Genomic DNA, 17,661 nt, shown 5'->3' with positions numbered 1-17,661 from the left:
CAGGATTAGGGAAGGATGGGGAAGGAAGTCGGCCATGCCCTTTCAGAGGAACCATCCCGGCATTTGCCTGGAGTGATTTAGGGAAATCACGGAAAACCTAAATCAGGATGGCCAGACGCAGGATTGAACCGTCGTCCTCCCGAATGCGACAAATGTAGATAGGAAAGAATGATAAAGGTTCTGATAGCTCAAGAGACTGCCTGTTAATGTAATTTTCTTGTTTCAGAGATAACATGATGCCGTGCTTCAACTGAAATATATAAATCTATTTCAATACATAAAATTCGCATAAGGAATTATGCCATTAAAGTTCATAAAAAAAGCTACACAGCCCACCTGTCAGTCAGATAATAACCATGGCTGCAAGATGATAAAGTAAGCCAACAACAGAAATAAAATTGTGCTTTACATTAAAGATCCACTATCCACAATGTTGGTTTCAGTATCCAGGTAGATTTACATCTAATGAATGATGAGAAGAAACCATTTTTCTATTTCAGTCACAGCATACAAACAACTTATTGTATTTTATGGCCTATAACATGCTGCAGACTGTAAGGTGCACCTTAATTTTTCAGCATTTTTTAAAAAATGACATTTTTATCATTATTACTGTAAAGCCAGACTAAAAACATTCCTAGTTTACAAAACCAAGCTGACATGTAAAATCTCTGAAAACAGTCATCTGAACTTTCTTCTTCTTCCTCTTCACCATCATTGCTGTCTTAGTATATAAGATGGTCTTGGCTGCCATCGAAAGCATTTACACTCTTTCAATGACACGCATAAAACTTTTATTTCCATCTCAAGATTATTTTGGAGCCACAAACCTTTCAACCAGAAAATGATATTATATTCCATGGAAATCTTCCCACATACTTGAGCAGATTCTCTGGAAAAAATTGACAGATCTTCCACCTTATTAGCCAGCTTGTAACAATCCATAAACTCAGGAATGACTAATCTAACCACACTAATTGTGCCTATACCATTACATCTTATTATCAACCAACAGGTCTTCACTCTCACATTTAAATAACAAAATAACACAGTATTATTGTAAGAACAGTATTTATGTGAAAGCCAGAAGAAATTACTGACATGTCATATAGGGCAAAGACTGCAAATTGCACATTACATTACAAAAGGGTACACACAAACAAAAAATATTTTGTACAGTGGAGAAAATAAAAAAAATCGCAATAATGCATATGTCGACAGCTGAGCTACATTTAAAAACAAAAGCTGTGACACTTATTTGACAAAATTTAACACAATACTCAGTAGGTCTCAACTAAATGCTGAGCTAGAACATGGAATTTCATGTTGATGAGAACTGACAGTTCTCACAAACAACAAGTCCACCATGCTTTCTTTCTAACATTATATTTTCCATCAATATTTAAAACCTTGCACATACATGCCAAACACATGCACACACAATGATAATAAACCATATCAGAGGAGGCCTTGTCTTTTTAAATCCTCAAAGGTTTTCTTGTTAACAACATTTCCAAGTGAATCTTCATATTCTTCTTCCTGTTCAGGTTGCCAGCGCTCACTCTGCTTCTGTGTTTTAAGCTTCTCCCACACTGAAAATATAAATAAAACAACCACTTGAAACTATAAAACAACTTCAAAAAACCTTCAGCTACAATCACTTACATACATTGAAAATGTTTGCTGAATTTTTGATCATCACACAGTATCTATAGTAAAGAAAACTACTGAAGGAAACATTGCCAGAAGTACTACACATGACAAAATACAATGACAAACATATTTCTGTTTTCTCCAGTTGAAAAAGAGCAAGAGAGAGAGAGAGAGAGAGAGAGAGAGAGAGAGAGAGAGAGAGCATTCCTTTAGTCAGAGAGGGTTGAGAGAATGAAGCATATTTGGATACCTCTGAAGTGACTTATGATTAGGTCAGACAGGATTTTAACCTCTCTCTTCCTATCTGCAGCTGACTGAGGAAAGACCAAATGTGTACTAGTATTAAGCAAATGATCAATGGAAAACAACTGGACATAATGACTGCCCAAGTGCAGTGTGCCCCTGTAACATTCATTAGTACTGGTTTATAAATTACACAATAGTAGTAATACTACTACTACTATTACTACTACTACTACTACTAATAATAATAATAATAATAATAATAATAAACCCCGTGGAGGCCCGGGAAAAGAATAGGCCTCCGGTATGTTCTGCCAGTCGTAAAAGGCGACGAAAAGAACAAACCACTAATAGGGCTAACCCCCCTTTTAGTGTGATTAGTTGGTTCAGGACAGAACTAAAGAAGCCTCGGACAAGTGCCGTCATGGTCGGGGACGACGCTTGAACCTTATGCCCGCCCACAATGGTAACGACACTGCTAGCCAACTGGAAAATGATTTAAATCCAAATAGAGGTGTTTTGCAGGATATGCTTCCTGCAACCACCCTAGAAGGAAAACAAAGACAGAGGATGAGATGGTCAGATGAAGTTAATCGACACCTCATGTTCTGTTATTACCAAGCAACAAACCTAGGAACCAACACAACTGGATGCCGATCACAAGTATACACAACATTTATTACCAGATACCCAGAATTAAAATTTTTGACAGAACAATGACTAGCTGATCAGATCCGTGTAATAATCAAAAATAACAGGATACCCCAGTCAGAATTAGAAAACATCAAACAACAAGTACAACAAGTACTGGAACAAAATAATGTGCAATCAGAAGAAGAAGAAGAAGAAGAAGAAGAAGAAGAAAATACAGTAATGGACTCAAACATCCCAGAGCAAACAAACAAAGAACAACACACATCAATTAAACAATCAGAGGAAAATGAAATCTTTAGACAGCCACCAGAACAAGCACAAACAGAACACGAAGTGACACACATGTTAGATATAGAAGAAAAATTTCAGCTGACATATATAGAATACAAAGACACAAATACAGACATTAGACCATTCTTGCATAGACCACCAAATAACCCACAAGTCAAAACAACAATAAAAACTACCAACACAATCATACACAACAAAATAAATGAAAACACAACTATGGAAGAGTTACAACTACTGGTTTATACAGGAGCACTCACTACACTAAATATACACACTAGGCAGAGATCAGAACCAACCAACATACAGAAGAAACCCACAAAACCAGCATGGCAACACAGGCTACAGATCAGAATAGAAAACTGAGAAAAGACATCGGACAGCTAACACAATTTATAAGAAATGAAATGTCAGAAAAAAACGGAAAAAGGTTAGGTAAAATCTCACAACAAGAAGCGATAGAGCAATTAGATGAAAAGAAGCAGAAATTACAAGCATTGGCCAAATGACTTAGAAGATACAAAAAAAGTGAAAATAGAAGGAAACAAAACCAAACATTCAACACTAACCAAAAGAAATTTTACCAGACAATAGATAACACACATTAAAATAGACAATCGACCAAACATAACAGACATGGAACACTTCTGGAGCAACATATGGTCAACATAACAGGCATGCATGGTGGATACAAGCAGAAACAGACACATACAAGATGATACCACAAATGCGTGAAGTGATAATTTTGCAACATGAAGTCACCCAAGCAATTAATTCTACTCACAATTGGAAAGCCCCTGGAAAAGATAAAATAGCAAATTTCTGGCTAAAGAAGTTCACCTCAACGCATTCACATCTAACTAAATTATTTAACATATCTAAAAACAAAGATGATGTGACTTACCGAACGAAAGCGCTGGCAGGTCGATAGACACACAAACAAACACAAACACAAAATTCTAGCTTTCGCAACAAACAGTTGCTTCGTCAGGAAAGAGGGAAGGAGAGGGAAAGACGAAAGGAAGTGGGTTTTAAGGGAGAGGGTAAGGAGTCATTCCAATACCGGGAGCGGAAAGACTTACCTTAGGGGAAAAAAAGGACGGGTATATATATATATACACACACACACACACACACACACACACACACACACACACACACACACACACACACACACACACACACACACACACACAGATATATCCATTCCGCTCCCGGGATTGGAATGACTCCTTACCCTCTCCCTTAAAACCCACTTCCTTTCGTCTTTCCCTCTCCTTCCCTCTTTCCTGACGAAGCAACTGTTTGTTGCGAAAGCTAGAATTTTGTGTGTGTGTGTTTGTTTGTGTGTCTATCGACCTGCCAGCGCTTTCGTTCGGTAAGTCACATCATCTTTGTTTTTAGATATATTTTTCCCACGTGGAATGTTTCCCTCTATTATATAAATTATTTAACAGTTACATTGCAGACCCATACACATTCCCTGATACACTTAAACAAGGAATAACTTATCTGAAACCTAAAGATCAAGCAGACACAGCAAAACCAGCTAAATATCGCCCCATAACATGCCTACCAACAATATACAAAATATTAACTTCAGTCATTACACAGAAATTAATAACACATACAACACAGAACAAAATCATAAATGAAGAACAAAAAGCCTGTTGCAAAGGAGCACGAGGAAGTAAAGAGCAACTGATAATAGATGCAGAGGTGACATATCAAGCTAAAACTAAACAAAAGTCACTACACTATGCATACATTGATTACCAAAAAGCTTTTGATAGTGTACCCCACTCATGGTTACTACAAATATTGGAAATATACAAAGTAGATCCTAAACTGATACAGTTCCTAAACATAGTAATGAAAAATTGGAAAACCACACTTAATATCCAAACAAATTCAAATAATATCACATCACAGCCAATACAGATTAAGCGTGGAATATACCAAGGAGACTCATTAAGTCCTTTCTGGTTCTGCCTTGCTCTGAACCCACTATCCAACATGCTAAATAATACAAATTATGGATACAATATTACTGGAACATACCCACACAAAATCACACATTTTCTATACATGGATGATCTAAAACTACTGGCAGCAACAAATCAACAACTCAACCAATTACTAAAGATAACAGAAGTATTCAGCAATGATATAAATATGGCTTTTGGAACAGACAAATGTAAGAAAAATAGCATAGTCAAGGGAAAACACACTAAACAAGAAGATTACATACTGGATAACCACAGCGACTGCATAGAAGCGATGGAAAAAACAGATGCCTATAAATATCTAGGATACAGACAAAAAATAGGAATAGATAATACAAATATTAAAGAAGAACTAAAAGAAAAATATAGACAAAGACTAACAAAAATACTGAAACAGAATTGACAGCAAGAAACAAGACAAAAGCCATAAATACTTATGCCATACCAATATTGACCTACTCATTTGGAGTAGTGAAATGGAGTAACACAGACCTAGAAGCACTCAATACACTTACACGATCACAATGCCACAAATATAGAATACATCACATACATTCAGCAACAGAAAGATTCACATTAAGCAGAAAGGAAGGAGGAAGGGGATTTATCGATATAAAAAACCTACATTATGGACAGGTAGACAATTTTAAAAAATTCTTTCTAGAACAAGCAGAAACTAGCAAAATACACAAAGCAATCACTTATATAAATACATCGGCTACACCACTGCAATTTCATAACCACTTCTACAACCCTTTAGATCACATAACATCAACAGATACGAAGAAAGTAAATTGGAAAAAGAAAACACTACATGGCAAGCACCCGTATCATCTAACACAGCCACACATCGATCAAGACGCATCCAACACATGGCTAAGAAAAGGCAATATATACAGTGAGACAGAAGGATTCATGATTGCAATACAGGATCAAACAATAAACACCAGGTATTACAGCAAGCATATTATTAAAGATCCCAATACCACAACAGATAAATGCAGACTTTGCAAACAACAAATAGAAACAGTAGATCACATCACAAGCGGATGTACAATACTAGCAAATACAGAATACCCCAGAAGACATGACAATGTAGCAAAAATAATACATCAACAGCTTGCCTTACAACATAAACTTATAAAACAACACGTTCCCACATACAAGTATGCACCACAAAATGTACTGGAGAATGATGAATACAAATTATACTGGAACAGAACCATTATAACAGATAAAACAACACCACATAACAAACCTGACATCATACTCACCAATAAAAAGAAGAAATTAACACAACTAATCGATATATCCATACCCAATACAACAAATATACAAAAGAAAACAGGAGAAAAAATTGAAAAATACAACCAACTGGCTGAGGAAGTCAAGGACATGTGGCATTATATCAATTATACTATCAACTACAGGAGTCATACCACACAATATCCACCAGTACATCAATGCAATACAGCTACATCCAAACTTATATATACAACTACAGAAATCCGTAATTATTGATACATATTCAATTACCCGAAAGTTCTTAAATGTAATATAACATATACCGTACAGTTAAAAGGAAGTGACGCTTGATCAAGGCCCGCGTCACTTTCCATTTTTGACCAGACATAACGTCTGAGAAAAGAAAGAAATAATAATAATAATAATAACATTAGAACAAATAGAAAAGTGGAGTAGGTATTCATCATAATAGCGGAGATGCTGAGTTGCAGCCACACTGTGAGCAGGAGCAGGAGCAGCAGCAGCAGTGTGTAATGGGATTGCCAACTGAGTGGGGGCAAGGAGGAGGCTGGGACAGAAAAGGGGAGGGATAGTAGGGAAGGGGTGAAGAACAACGAAGTGTTCCTGGGGAGCGCGCAGTGACAAGGTGGATAGAGGGTAAGGTAGCTAGGGGGAGTTGGGGGAATATGCGGAGGGTAAGGGATGGGGGAAGGGGGGTTGCAGGAAAGGAGAGAAGTAAAAAGATTGGATGCGTTGGTGGGATGAGGGCTGTGTAGTACTGAAATGGGAACAGGGAAGGGGCTGGGTGGGTGAGGACAATGACTAACGAAGGTTGAGGCCAGGAGGGTTACGGGAATGTAAGATATATTGCTGGGAAAGTTCCCAACTGCGCAATTCAGAAAAGCTGGTGTTGGTGGGAAGGATCCATATGGCACAGGCTGTGAAGCAGTCCCTGAAATGAAGGACGTCATGTTGGGCAGCGTGCTCAGCAACAGGGTGGTCCACTTGTTTCTAGGCCACAGTTTGTCAGTGGCCATTCGTGCAGACAGACAGCTTGTTGATTGTCACAGCCACATAGAATGCAGCACAGTGGTTGCTTAGCTTGTAGATCGCATGACTGGTTTCACAGATAGCCCTGCCTTTGATGGGATAGGTGATGTTAGTGAACGGACTGGAGTAGGTGGTGGTGGGAAGATGGAGGGGACAGGTCTTGCATCTAGGTCTATTACAGGGATTTGAGCCATGAGGTAAGGGGTTCAGAGAAGGGGTTGTGTAGGGATGGACAAGTATATTGTGTAGGTTCGGTGGATGGCAGAATATCATTGTGGGACGGGTGGGAAGGATAGGAGCAGGTCATTTCTCATTTCAGGGCACGGCGAGAGGTAGTCGAAACCCTGGAGGAGAATGTAATTCAGTTGCTCCAGTCCTGGATGGTCCTGAGTTACGAGGGGAATGCTCTTCAGTGGCCAGATGGTGAGACTTCGAGAGGTGATGGGAGAGTGGAAAGATAAGGCACAGGAGATTTGTTTTTGTACAATGTTGGGAGAATAATTACAGTCTGTGAAGGCTTCAGAGAGACTCTCTGTACATTTTGAGAGTGACAGCACATCACTGCAGATGTGATGACCGTGGTTAGGCTGTATGGAAGGGGCTTCTTGGTATGGAACAAGTGGCAGCTGTTGAAGTGGAGGTATTGCTGGTGGTTAGTAGGTCTGATACGGTCAGAGGTACTGATGTGGTCATCTTCGAGGTGGAGGTCAACATCTAAAGCGGTGGATTGTTGGGTCGTGCAGGACCAGGTGAAGCAAATGGGGGAGATGCTGCTGAGGTTCTGGAGGAATGTGGATAGGGTGTCCTCACCTTCAATCCATATCGTAAAAATGTCATCAATGAATCTGAACCAGGTGAGGTGCTTAGGATTCTGGGTGTTTAGGAAGGATTACTCTAGATGCGCCGGTTGTTGTGGCCGTGCGGTTCTAGGCACTTCAGTCTGGAACCGCATGACCACTACGGTCACAGGTTCGAATCCTGCCTCGGGCATGGATGTGTGTGATGTCCTTAGGTTGGTTAGGTTTAAGTAGTTCTAAGTTCTAGGGGACTGATGATCACAGATGTTAAGTCCCATAGTGCTCAGAGCCATTTTTCTAGATGGCACATGGATAGGTGGACATAGGATGGTGCCATGTGGGTGCCCATAGCCATATCCCACATTAGTTTGTAGATAATGCCTTCAAAGGAGAAAGTATTGTGGGTGAGGGTATAGTTAAGTCATGGCGACTAGGAAGGAGATTGTTGGTTTGGAATCCGTCGGGAGATGGGAAAGGTAGTGTTCAATAGTGGTAAGGCCTTAGGCATTAGGGGTGTTAGTGTAAAGGGAGGTGGCATCAATAGTGACGAGCAGGGCGAGCAGGGGACCATGTCGTAAAGGGACAGGAACTTGGAGAGTCGGTGGAAGAAAGAGTTGGTATCTTTTAAATAAGAGATAGGTTCCGGATAATAGGCTGAAGGTGTTCGTGTATGAGAGCAGATATTCTCTCATTGGGTGCACAGTAACCGACCACAATGGCGCATTTTGGCTGGTTGGGTTTACAGACTTTAGGAAGCATATAGATGGTAGGAGTGTGGGGAATGTTAGTGGTAAACAGAGAGAGGGGTCACTGTGGCAAAGTTTGTAGGTGGATGCATCTGACAGCTGGCGGAGTCCTTCTGCCAGGTAATCTATGTGGTTAAACATAACAGTGGTGGAGCCTTTGTCAGTAGCCAGGATTGTTAGGTTGGGATCAGCTTTTAGGTATTGGATTGGGATTCTTTCTGCAAATGTATGGTTAGTTTGCATGTTGAGGGATTTGGGGAATGACGGTGAGGCAAGGTTCGAGATTAAGAAATTCTGGAAAGTTAACAGGGGGTGATTTGAGGGCAGTGGGGGTGGATCACAGGCAGGGTTCAACATTGGTCTCTGGTCGAGTCTCATTGGTAGGGTTGGTGGCAAAAAAGTGTTTTGATTGTAGGGACTGGGAGAAGGGAAGATGCTTAACAAGTCCTGAATTATTAAATTTGGAAGTGGGGCAAAATGTGAGGCCTTCGTAAAGGACTGATATTTCTGTAGGGCTACGGTTTCTAGAGGAAAGGTTCACGACTATATTTCGTGTCTGTTTAGGTTCTGGATTCTGCGAAGTGGAGGGAGGGAGTTTTGGAGGGTGGGATAAACGTAGCAGGTCTGCAACAAAGGGTTTGTCAGCTATGAGGGGATGTGGGGGGAGGTTTGGAGGTTGTTGTAGAGTTGGTGGACAGTAGTACTCTAAGGGGGGAGTCGGAAGCGAGCCGGGTGGACAGGTTTTTGAGGTGACATACTTGTTGCTGTAGTTCCTGGAGGGCAACAGTTTCAATGTGTGTTAAGGATTCCAGGAATTTGGGATTGCATAGCAGGAGAATTTTGCAGATGGAGAGAAGGAAGTTTGGGTTTGGGTGATATGGTTTTTGCAGGACTATGTTGGTGAGGGCTAAGGATTGGTGCAATCTCAACAGGTGGAGGTCACTGTGGAAAGAGATGGGTAATTTGAGGGTAAGGCCATTTGGGGGGGGGGGGGGGGGGATTTCACGAGTGAAGCAACAACACAAATAGCATGTGGGACAGGATTCTCACTAGAGAGAAGGAAACCTTTCTGCATTGATGCAGATGGAAGGAGCAAGGACCCATGGTGGCGGAAAAAATGCAAAAGTTACATAAATAATGTCTGATTATGTCTAAAAAATTGGAAAAATACACCCAAATACACGGGAAAAATCACTAGAAGGATGAAATGGATGAAAAAGAGGGCAACAAGATGAAATCTAAAGGGAGTCAATGATAGCGAAAGGCGAAAACTCACTAAAATTGGCGTGAAGTCACAATGAGATCAAAGAAAACCTTTGGTTATATAACGGTTGCTTCATCAGGAAAGAGGGAAGGAGAGGGAAAGACGAAAGGATGAGGGTTTTAAGGGAGAGGGTAAGGAGTCATTCCAATCCCGGGAGCAGAAAGACTTACCTTAGGGGGAAAAAAGGACAGTATTCACTCGCACACACACACCCATATCCAACCACACATACACAGACACAAGCAGACATTTGTAAAGGTAAAGAGATTCGGCAGAGATGTCAGTCGGGGTGGAAGTACAGAGGCAAAGATGTTTTTGAATGACAGGTGAGGTATGAGCGGCGGCAACTTGAAATTAGCGGAGGTTGAGGCCTGGCGGATAACGAGAAGAGAGGATATACTGAAGGGCAAGTTCCCATCTCCGGAGTTCTGACAGGTTGGTGTTAGTGGGAAGTATCCAGATAACCCGGACGGTGTAACACTGTGCCAAGATGTGCTGGCCGTGCACCAAGGCATGTTTAGCCACAGGGTGATCCTCATTACCAACAAACACTGTCTGCCTGTGTCCATTCATGCGAATGGACAGTTTGTTGCTGGTCATTCCCACATAGAAAGCTTCACAGTGTAGGCAGGTCAGTTGGTAAATCACGTGGGTGCTTTCACACGTGGCTCTGCCTTTGATCGTGTACACCTTCCGGGTTACAGGACTGGAGTAGGTGGTGGTGGGAGGGTGCATGGGACAGGTTTTACACCGGGGGCGGTTACAAGGGTAGGAGCCAGAGGGTAGGGAAGGTGGTTTGGGAATTTCATAGGGATGAACTAAGAGGTTACGAAGGTTAGGTGGATGGCGGAAAGACACTCTTGGTGGAGTGGGGAGGATTTCATGAAGGATGGATCTCATTTCAGGCAGGATTTGAGGAAGTCGTATCCCTGCTGGAGAGCCACATTCACAGTCTGATCCAGTCCCGGAAAGTATCCTGTCACAAGTGGGGCACTTTTGGGGTTCTTCTGTGGGAGGTTCTGGGTTTGAGGAGATGAGGAAGTGGCTCTGGTTATTTGCTTCTGTACCAGGTCGGGAGGGTAGTTGATGGATGTGAAAGCTGTTTTCAGGTTGTTGGTGTAATGGTTCAGGGATTCTGGACTGGAGCAGATTCGTTTGCCACGAAGACCTAGGCTGTAGGGAAGTAACCTCTTAGTTCATCCCTATGAAATTCCCAAACCACCTTCCCTACCCTCTGGCTCCTACCCTTGTAACCGCCCCCGGTGTAAAACCTGTCCCATGCACCCTCCCACCACCACCTACTCCAGTCCTGTAACCCGGAAGGTGTACACGATCAAAGGCAGAGCCACATGTGAAAGCACCCACGTGATTTACCAACTGATCTGCCTACACTGTGAAGCTTTCTATGTGGGAATGACCAGCAACAAACTGTCCATTCGCATGAATGGACACAGGCAGACAGTGTTTGTTGGTAATGAGGATCACCCTGTGGCTAAACATGCCTTGGTGCACGGCCAGCACATCTTGGTACAGTGTTACACCGTCCGGGTTATCTGGATACTTCCCACTAACACCAACCTGTCAGAACTCCGGAGATGGGAACTTGCCCTTCAGTATATCCTCTCTTCTCGTTATCCGCCAGGCCTCAACCTCCGCTAATTTCAAGTTGCCACCGCCCATACCTCACCTGTCTTTCAACAACATCTTTGCCTCTGTACTTCCGACTCGACTGACATCTCTGCCGAATCTCTTTGCCTTTATAAATGTCTGCTTGTGTCTGTGTATGTGTGGTTGGATATGGGTGTGCGTGTGCGAGTGTATACCTGTCCTTGTTTCCCCCTAAGGTAAGTCTTTCCGCTCCTGGGATTGGAATGACTCCTTACCCTCTCCCTTAAAACCCACATCCTTTCGTCTTTCCCTCTCCTTCCCTCTTTCCTGATGAAGCAACCGTTGGTTGCGAAAGCTAGAATTTCGTGTGTATGTTTGTGTGTCTATCGACCTGCCAGCACTTTCGTTTGTTAAGTCACATCATCTTTGTTTTTAGATATAGAGTGGAGCTTGGGGAGGGATTCTTAGGGTGAGATAAAAGATGGTGTGGCATGGGGAAGGTGCAGGAAATAACATGTGAAAATATGGGAGAGTGAAACAGGGAGAGTGATCAACTTATAGTTATAAGATAATTGATATCGGCGGGAGCAATGTGGGACACAAGATGCTGCATCAACCATCAGCATGGTCTTGTAGCCGTCTGTCACGCGTGGGCGAGACAGTTGAGACAGTGTGGCTCATATGTAGAGTGTGCAGTATGGTTTGTAAGGTGACAAGAGAAATACAGGGAAGAAGAGAAAGAAAGATGGATACTGAGTACAGTAACGCATTAGAAAATAGTAACAAAGGAAAACAGCACTGGTTTAAGATCAAAGAAAAACCGCAAGGCAAAAACCAAACAATGGAAAATCCAGGGCAGAATGTAACAATATTATGAAAAGGAAAGTAGCTACTCAGCATATAGAGGAGATACTGAGTCACAGGTAGGCACAAAAAAAACTCTTCTGGCACTCCTACTTTCTATATGGTTCCTTAAGTCCATAAACCCAACCATCCAGGATGCCCCACTGTGGTCAGTTACTGTGCCTCCACTGAGTTTGTCTCTCTCTCGTGGACCAACAACTTCTATCAATTACCCAGACTCTACACTCCTATATAAAAGATATCAACCATTTCCTCCACTGACTCTCCACAGTTCCTATCTCTTTCCCACACAGTGCCCAGCTCGTCACTATTGATGCCATCACCCTTTACACTAACATCCCTAATGCCCATGGCCTTACTGCTATTGAACACTACCACCTTCCTAGTCACCAGGACCAACTATATCCTCATCCACAGTTAATTCTCATTTGAAAGCGTTACCTACAAACAAATCTGGGGAACAGCTATGGGCACCCGTATGACACCATCCTATGTCCACCTATTCATGGGACATCTACAGGAATCCTTCCTAAGAACCCAAAATCCTAAACCCCCTCACCTGATTCAGATACACTGCGATATCTTTGGGATCTGGATTGAGGGTGAGGACAACCTATCCACATTCCTCCAGAACCTCAACAGCTTCTCCCCCATTTGCTTCAACTGGTCCTATTCAATCCTACAAGCCACCTCGAAGATGGCTACATCAGCACCTCTGTCCATATCAAACCTACTAACCACCAACAATACCTCCACATCAACAACTGCCACTTGTTCCACACCAAGCAGCCCTTTCCATACAGCCTAGCCACCGGTGTTTGTCGCATCTACAGTGACGAGCGGTCCCTCTCAAAATATTCCAAAGGTCTCACTGCAGCCTTCCAACATTGTACAAAAACAAATCTCCCATACCTTATCTTTCCAGTCTCCCACCACCTTCTAAAGTCTCACCGCCGGGTCACAGAGAAGCATTCCCCTTGTAACTCAGTACCACCCAGAACTGGAGCAACTGAATTAAAGTCTCTGGCAGGGTTTTGACTGCCTCTCGCCCTGCCCTGAAATGAGAAATGCGCTTCCCACTTTCTTCCCACCCACTCCACCATGGTACTCCGCCACCGACCAAACCTATACAATATACTCGGCCAACCGTGCACAAGCCCTGCTCCCGACCCTTTACCTCATGGCTCACATCCCCAAAATAGACTTAGATGCAAGACCTGTCCTATCCATCCTCCCACCACCACCTAATCCATTTCGGTCACAATCACCATCTATCCCATCAAAGGCAGGGCTACTTGTGAAACCAATCATGAGATCTACAAGCTAAGTTGCAACCACTGTGCTGCATTTTATGTGGGCATGACAACCAACCAGGTGTCTGCCCACATGAATGGCCACTGACAAACTGTGGCCAAGAAACAAGTGGACCACCCTGTTGCTGAGCACGCTGCCCAACACGATATCCTTCGTTGCAATGATGGCTTCACAGCCTGTGCCATATGGATCCTTCCCACCAACACCATCTTTTCTGAATTGCACAGGTGGGAATTGTCCCTACAACATATCCTACTGTCCCAAAACCCTCCTGGCCTTAACCTTCATTAATATTAATTATTATTTTAACAAGGCTCTTCCCCTTTGCAGTCCAACACCATGACCACATAACACACTGCCATGGCTATTTAGATTCGCTTGATGTTGCACTTCTTGAGCTCTGGCCATTTGCTGTTTCTATTTTGCTTCTTTTTTCACTGTTCAGTACACCTTCTTTCTGTTTTCATGCTTGATCTGTGTTCAGTTTTTGGCGGGCTGTCCACTGTGCCATCTTACCACTAGATCTGAAGGGGGGTTGTGATGGGGAGTTTCCCTTGTGAGAATCAAGAACAAGTAATTGCGGCCAAGGTTATTAGCCTCCGATTCACAGTTGGTTAACTTACTTTGTTGTATATCCATACATAACTATTAAACTTGCTTCTTGTTATCTCAACACCCCCCCCCCCCCAAAAAAAAAAAAAATCTCTTAACTAACTATACAAAATTTCCTCCATGGAATGGAAGGAGTTCTTAATATGCAATTACTTTAATTTATTTGCAAAATTTTTATATTTACAGGCACCTTTAGTTCACTAGTGAGGCAGCCAATTATTTTGCTTGGTACTTATCTGTGCCTTTCTCTGCCATAAGGCTACATTTGTATTTCTATTTTTAAAATGCTGTTTATGAATACTTCTGCTGTTTCCCATTGTATTAAAATTATCAGCTTCACAAGGTACTATTCTTAACTTCAGTACATTTTGTTATATAAGAAGTAAGTAACATTATGCAAGTGCCATGTGTGTTTCTCATGAAGTGTTTGATGTACTTAAATTTTGGTGAATAGGATTTTTTCCCACATCTTGTAAGTAGATGGAAGAAAGTTGAAAAATAAATGAAAATATTACACGCTCTGGACCATATAAACTGTTTGTTAAGTTTTAGCTCAGACAAATAGGTTAGTGCTAGGGAATATTTTTTACATACTTGGGTACCACGGAAAATACTAGTTAAATCTTACATATTACCAGCAAAGGTGGAATATTCCTGACAACCAAATAATTAAATGTAAATACTACAAATTATAAAACTTAAAATTTAATATGAATACATAAGAAGAAAATCTACTCACCACACAGCAGCAGGAGAAAACACAAAGCATGTGGAAAAGTGAGAGCTTGCAGAGCCAGTGGCTCCTTCTTATATGTCAGCTACTTACACAGGACTAGGACTTCCTAAAATTAAGCCTTGAAATGATGTCAATCATTTCCGATCTTTTACCCACCGCACATATTTGTCACTCCCCCACCCCCTCCAAAACCTCTGCATTATCCTGGTCAGATCTATGCTCCTTCCACATCCATTTCCCTACTCTATACCTCCTATCCCTGTAACAGACCTCCCTGTAAGACTTGCCTGAAACACACTTCTACCATGCCCTACACCAGCACTGTAACTGGCAAAACCTATACTGTCAAAGGAAGAGCCAACTGCAAAATGACTCATCTCACATACCAGCTACTACGTAAACCCTGTTCAGCCGCCTACATTAGTATGACTGCCCCAAGTTATCACTTCAGGTGAATGGGTATAGACAGAGGGTGTATGTGGGTAATAAACAATATCCTTTTTTTGATTGGCGACTCCATGTTGTCTTGTGCACAACGACCAGATAACAGGTATACTTGAAAAAAGAGACAGCATTGGTCGTATATTTTTTACTATTGCAAAATCGATTTTCTGTCACTGAGTGACCATCTTCAGTGCTAGAAGTTAAAAAATTTTTCACATTACGATCAGAGAGTACAACATAGAAAATCACAATTACATCTGTATATGAACATAACACTTGTTAGAAACAAACCTATATTATATAACTTAAATTGGGATGCACTGTTGTCACTATGCTTACGGCGATCACATAGACTGAGGTCGCTGTTTACCTGCACTTGTTCAGCAGACCTCGGTGTGACGGGGCTTGACACGCCCTCTATGTGACATGTGTCACGTGAAAACATAGTATTATTGGTTTTGCGAATTATTAACACTAAATAACTCTTGTACTTTTGTGAATGGTGTAGTAATTCAAATTTAAAATGTACGTACAACACATAGCAGACGCAGGAGAATATCTAAAATACATTGGCATATTGTTTTTTATAAACTATAAAACATAAAATAGATCGATGATAAGTTATTAGAGTGCAGAACATGTAAAAAGCAAAAGACAATGCCAAAGAATAATAAATGAACAACATAAAAAGAGGCGCAACACAGGTCTTTCTTAAAAAACGTAACACCCACCATCTGTTTCTAACAAGTGTTATGTTCATATACAGATGTAATTGTGATTTTCTATGTTGTACTCTCTGATCGTAATGTGAAAAATTTTTTAACTTCTAGCACTGAAGATGGTCACTCAGTGACAGAAAATCGATTTTGCAATAGTAAAAAATATACGACCAATGCTGTCTCTTTTTTCAAGTATAAACAATATCCTGTTGCATCACTACACAGTGATGCACAAACTGCGACCCGCCCCACACCATTCGTTCTTGGAATTCTCCCCCGTCTTCCATTCCTACTCAAAAAAGAGAGATGGGGCCAATTTTTTGAGCTAAGGCAGTATGCCTGGTATTTGGCAGCAGGACCTCTGTTCGGATTAATATGTTGTCTCACGGGTTATTATTTCTCAAATGCTCACTTGCACAACAATGCATTCATGATAATAAGCGCAACACATGTGAATGACATTATTTACTCGTCAATGGTTCATGTGTTCTACACTACATACCTTGTATCAGTGAATTGCATCAGTCTACTTATTTGTGCATTGAGGATTTCGCAGCAAAGAATGCAGTTTCTTTGAACCTGTAAGCAATTACTTCATGATCACAAAAAGTATAAAATTTAAATAAAATGAATATTTATGCAACAAAAGAAGTGAGCATATTTCTTTTTTTACATAGTCACTGTGAGCAGTACCTGCAGTACTATCAAATCTGTAGATCCCTATTCTACAACTTGACAGTCATGGCCTCTGTGCCTGTTTCATCACACATGCCATCATGATTCTCCCCCCCCCCCCCTAACACCAACTTCTCAGAACCTTGCAGCTGGGAACTGGCTTTATAATGTTTGCTCCATTCTCACCACCCACCTGGCCAAAATTATTGTTAATTTTCCTATTTCTTCCCACCCTCCTCACTTGTCTGCCATGGATAATGCACTTAGCTTTCTGCTCTTATTGACTCACTCTGTCTTGCTTATTGCCCGATATTCCATTTTTAAGTTCACAGTTTTTCAAACCTCGTCCGACACACGCTCCAACGACAAGTCTTTCCTTCTCCCATCCAGTAAGTCACCCATAACCTGGCTCCTGGGTGACTTTTCTGTAACTCTTCCCTCCTCGTCAGTCCTTTCCCTTCATTCCCCTTCCTTTCCCTTTAACCCTTCTAGCAGGGAAAGGAGTCACTGGCTCTGAAAGTTCACAAATTTTCATGGCTTTTAATCTGCCACTGCTAAAGGAGTAATTTTTTTTATCCATTCGTATTATACAGGGTGATTCAAAAAGAATACCACAACTTTAGGAATTTAAAACTCTGCAACGACAAAAGGCAGAGCTAAGCACTATCTGTTGGCGAATTAAGGGAGCTATAAAGTTTCATTTAGTTGTACATTTGTTCACTTGAGGCGCTGTTGACTAGGCG

The 17,661-nt window shown here is 41.5% G+C and overlaps 1 protein-coding gene across 1 annotated transcript in view; it reads right to left on the bottom strand.

Moving 5' to 3' along the window:
• Nucleotides 1–898: 898 nt before the first annotated feature.
• Nucleotides 899–17,661, bottom strand: part of LOC126259641 (splicing factor 3A subunit 3) — an 84,377-nt gene continuing 67,614 nt past the window's right edge. Inside the window, exon 12 of the mRNA XM_049956575.1 lies at nt 899–1,592. Within this exon, the coding sequence (XP_049812532.1) occupies nt 1,459–1,592 (134 nt within the window). The 3' untranslated portion in view covers nt 899–1,458. The remainder of the gene's footprint in view (nt 1,593–17,661) is intronic.

Source organism: Schistocerca nitens, chromosome 1, assembly GCF_023898315.1.
Source record: "Schistocerca nitens isolate TAMUIC-IGC-003100 chromosome 1, iqSchNite1.1, whole genome shotgun sequence".
In the NCBI taxonomy this organism is placed as follows: Eukaryota; Metazoa; Arthropoda; class Insecta; order Orthoptera; family Acrididae; genus Schistocerca; species Schistocerca nitens.
This window is presented reverse-complemented; position numbering and strand designations above follow the sequence as displayed.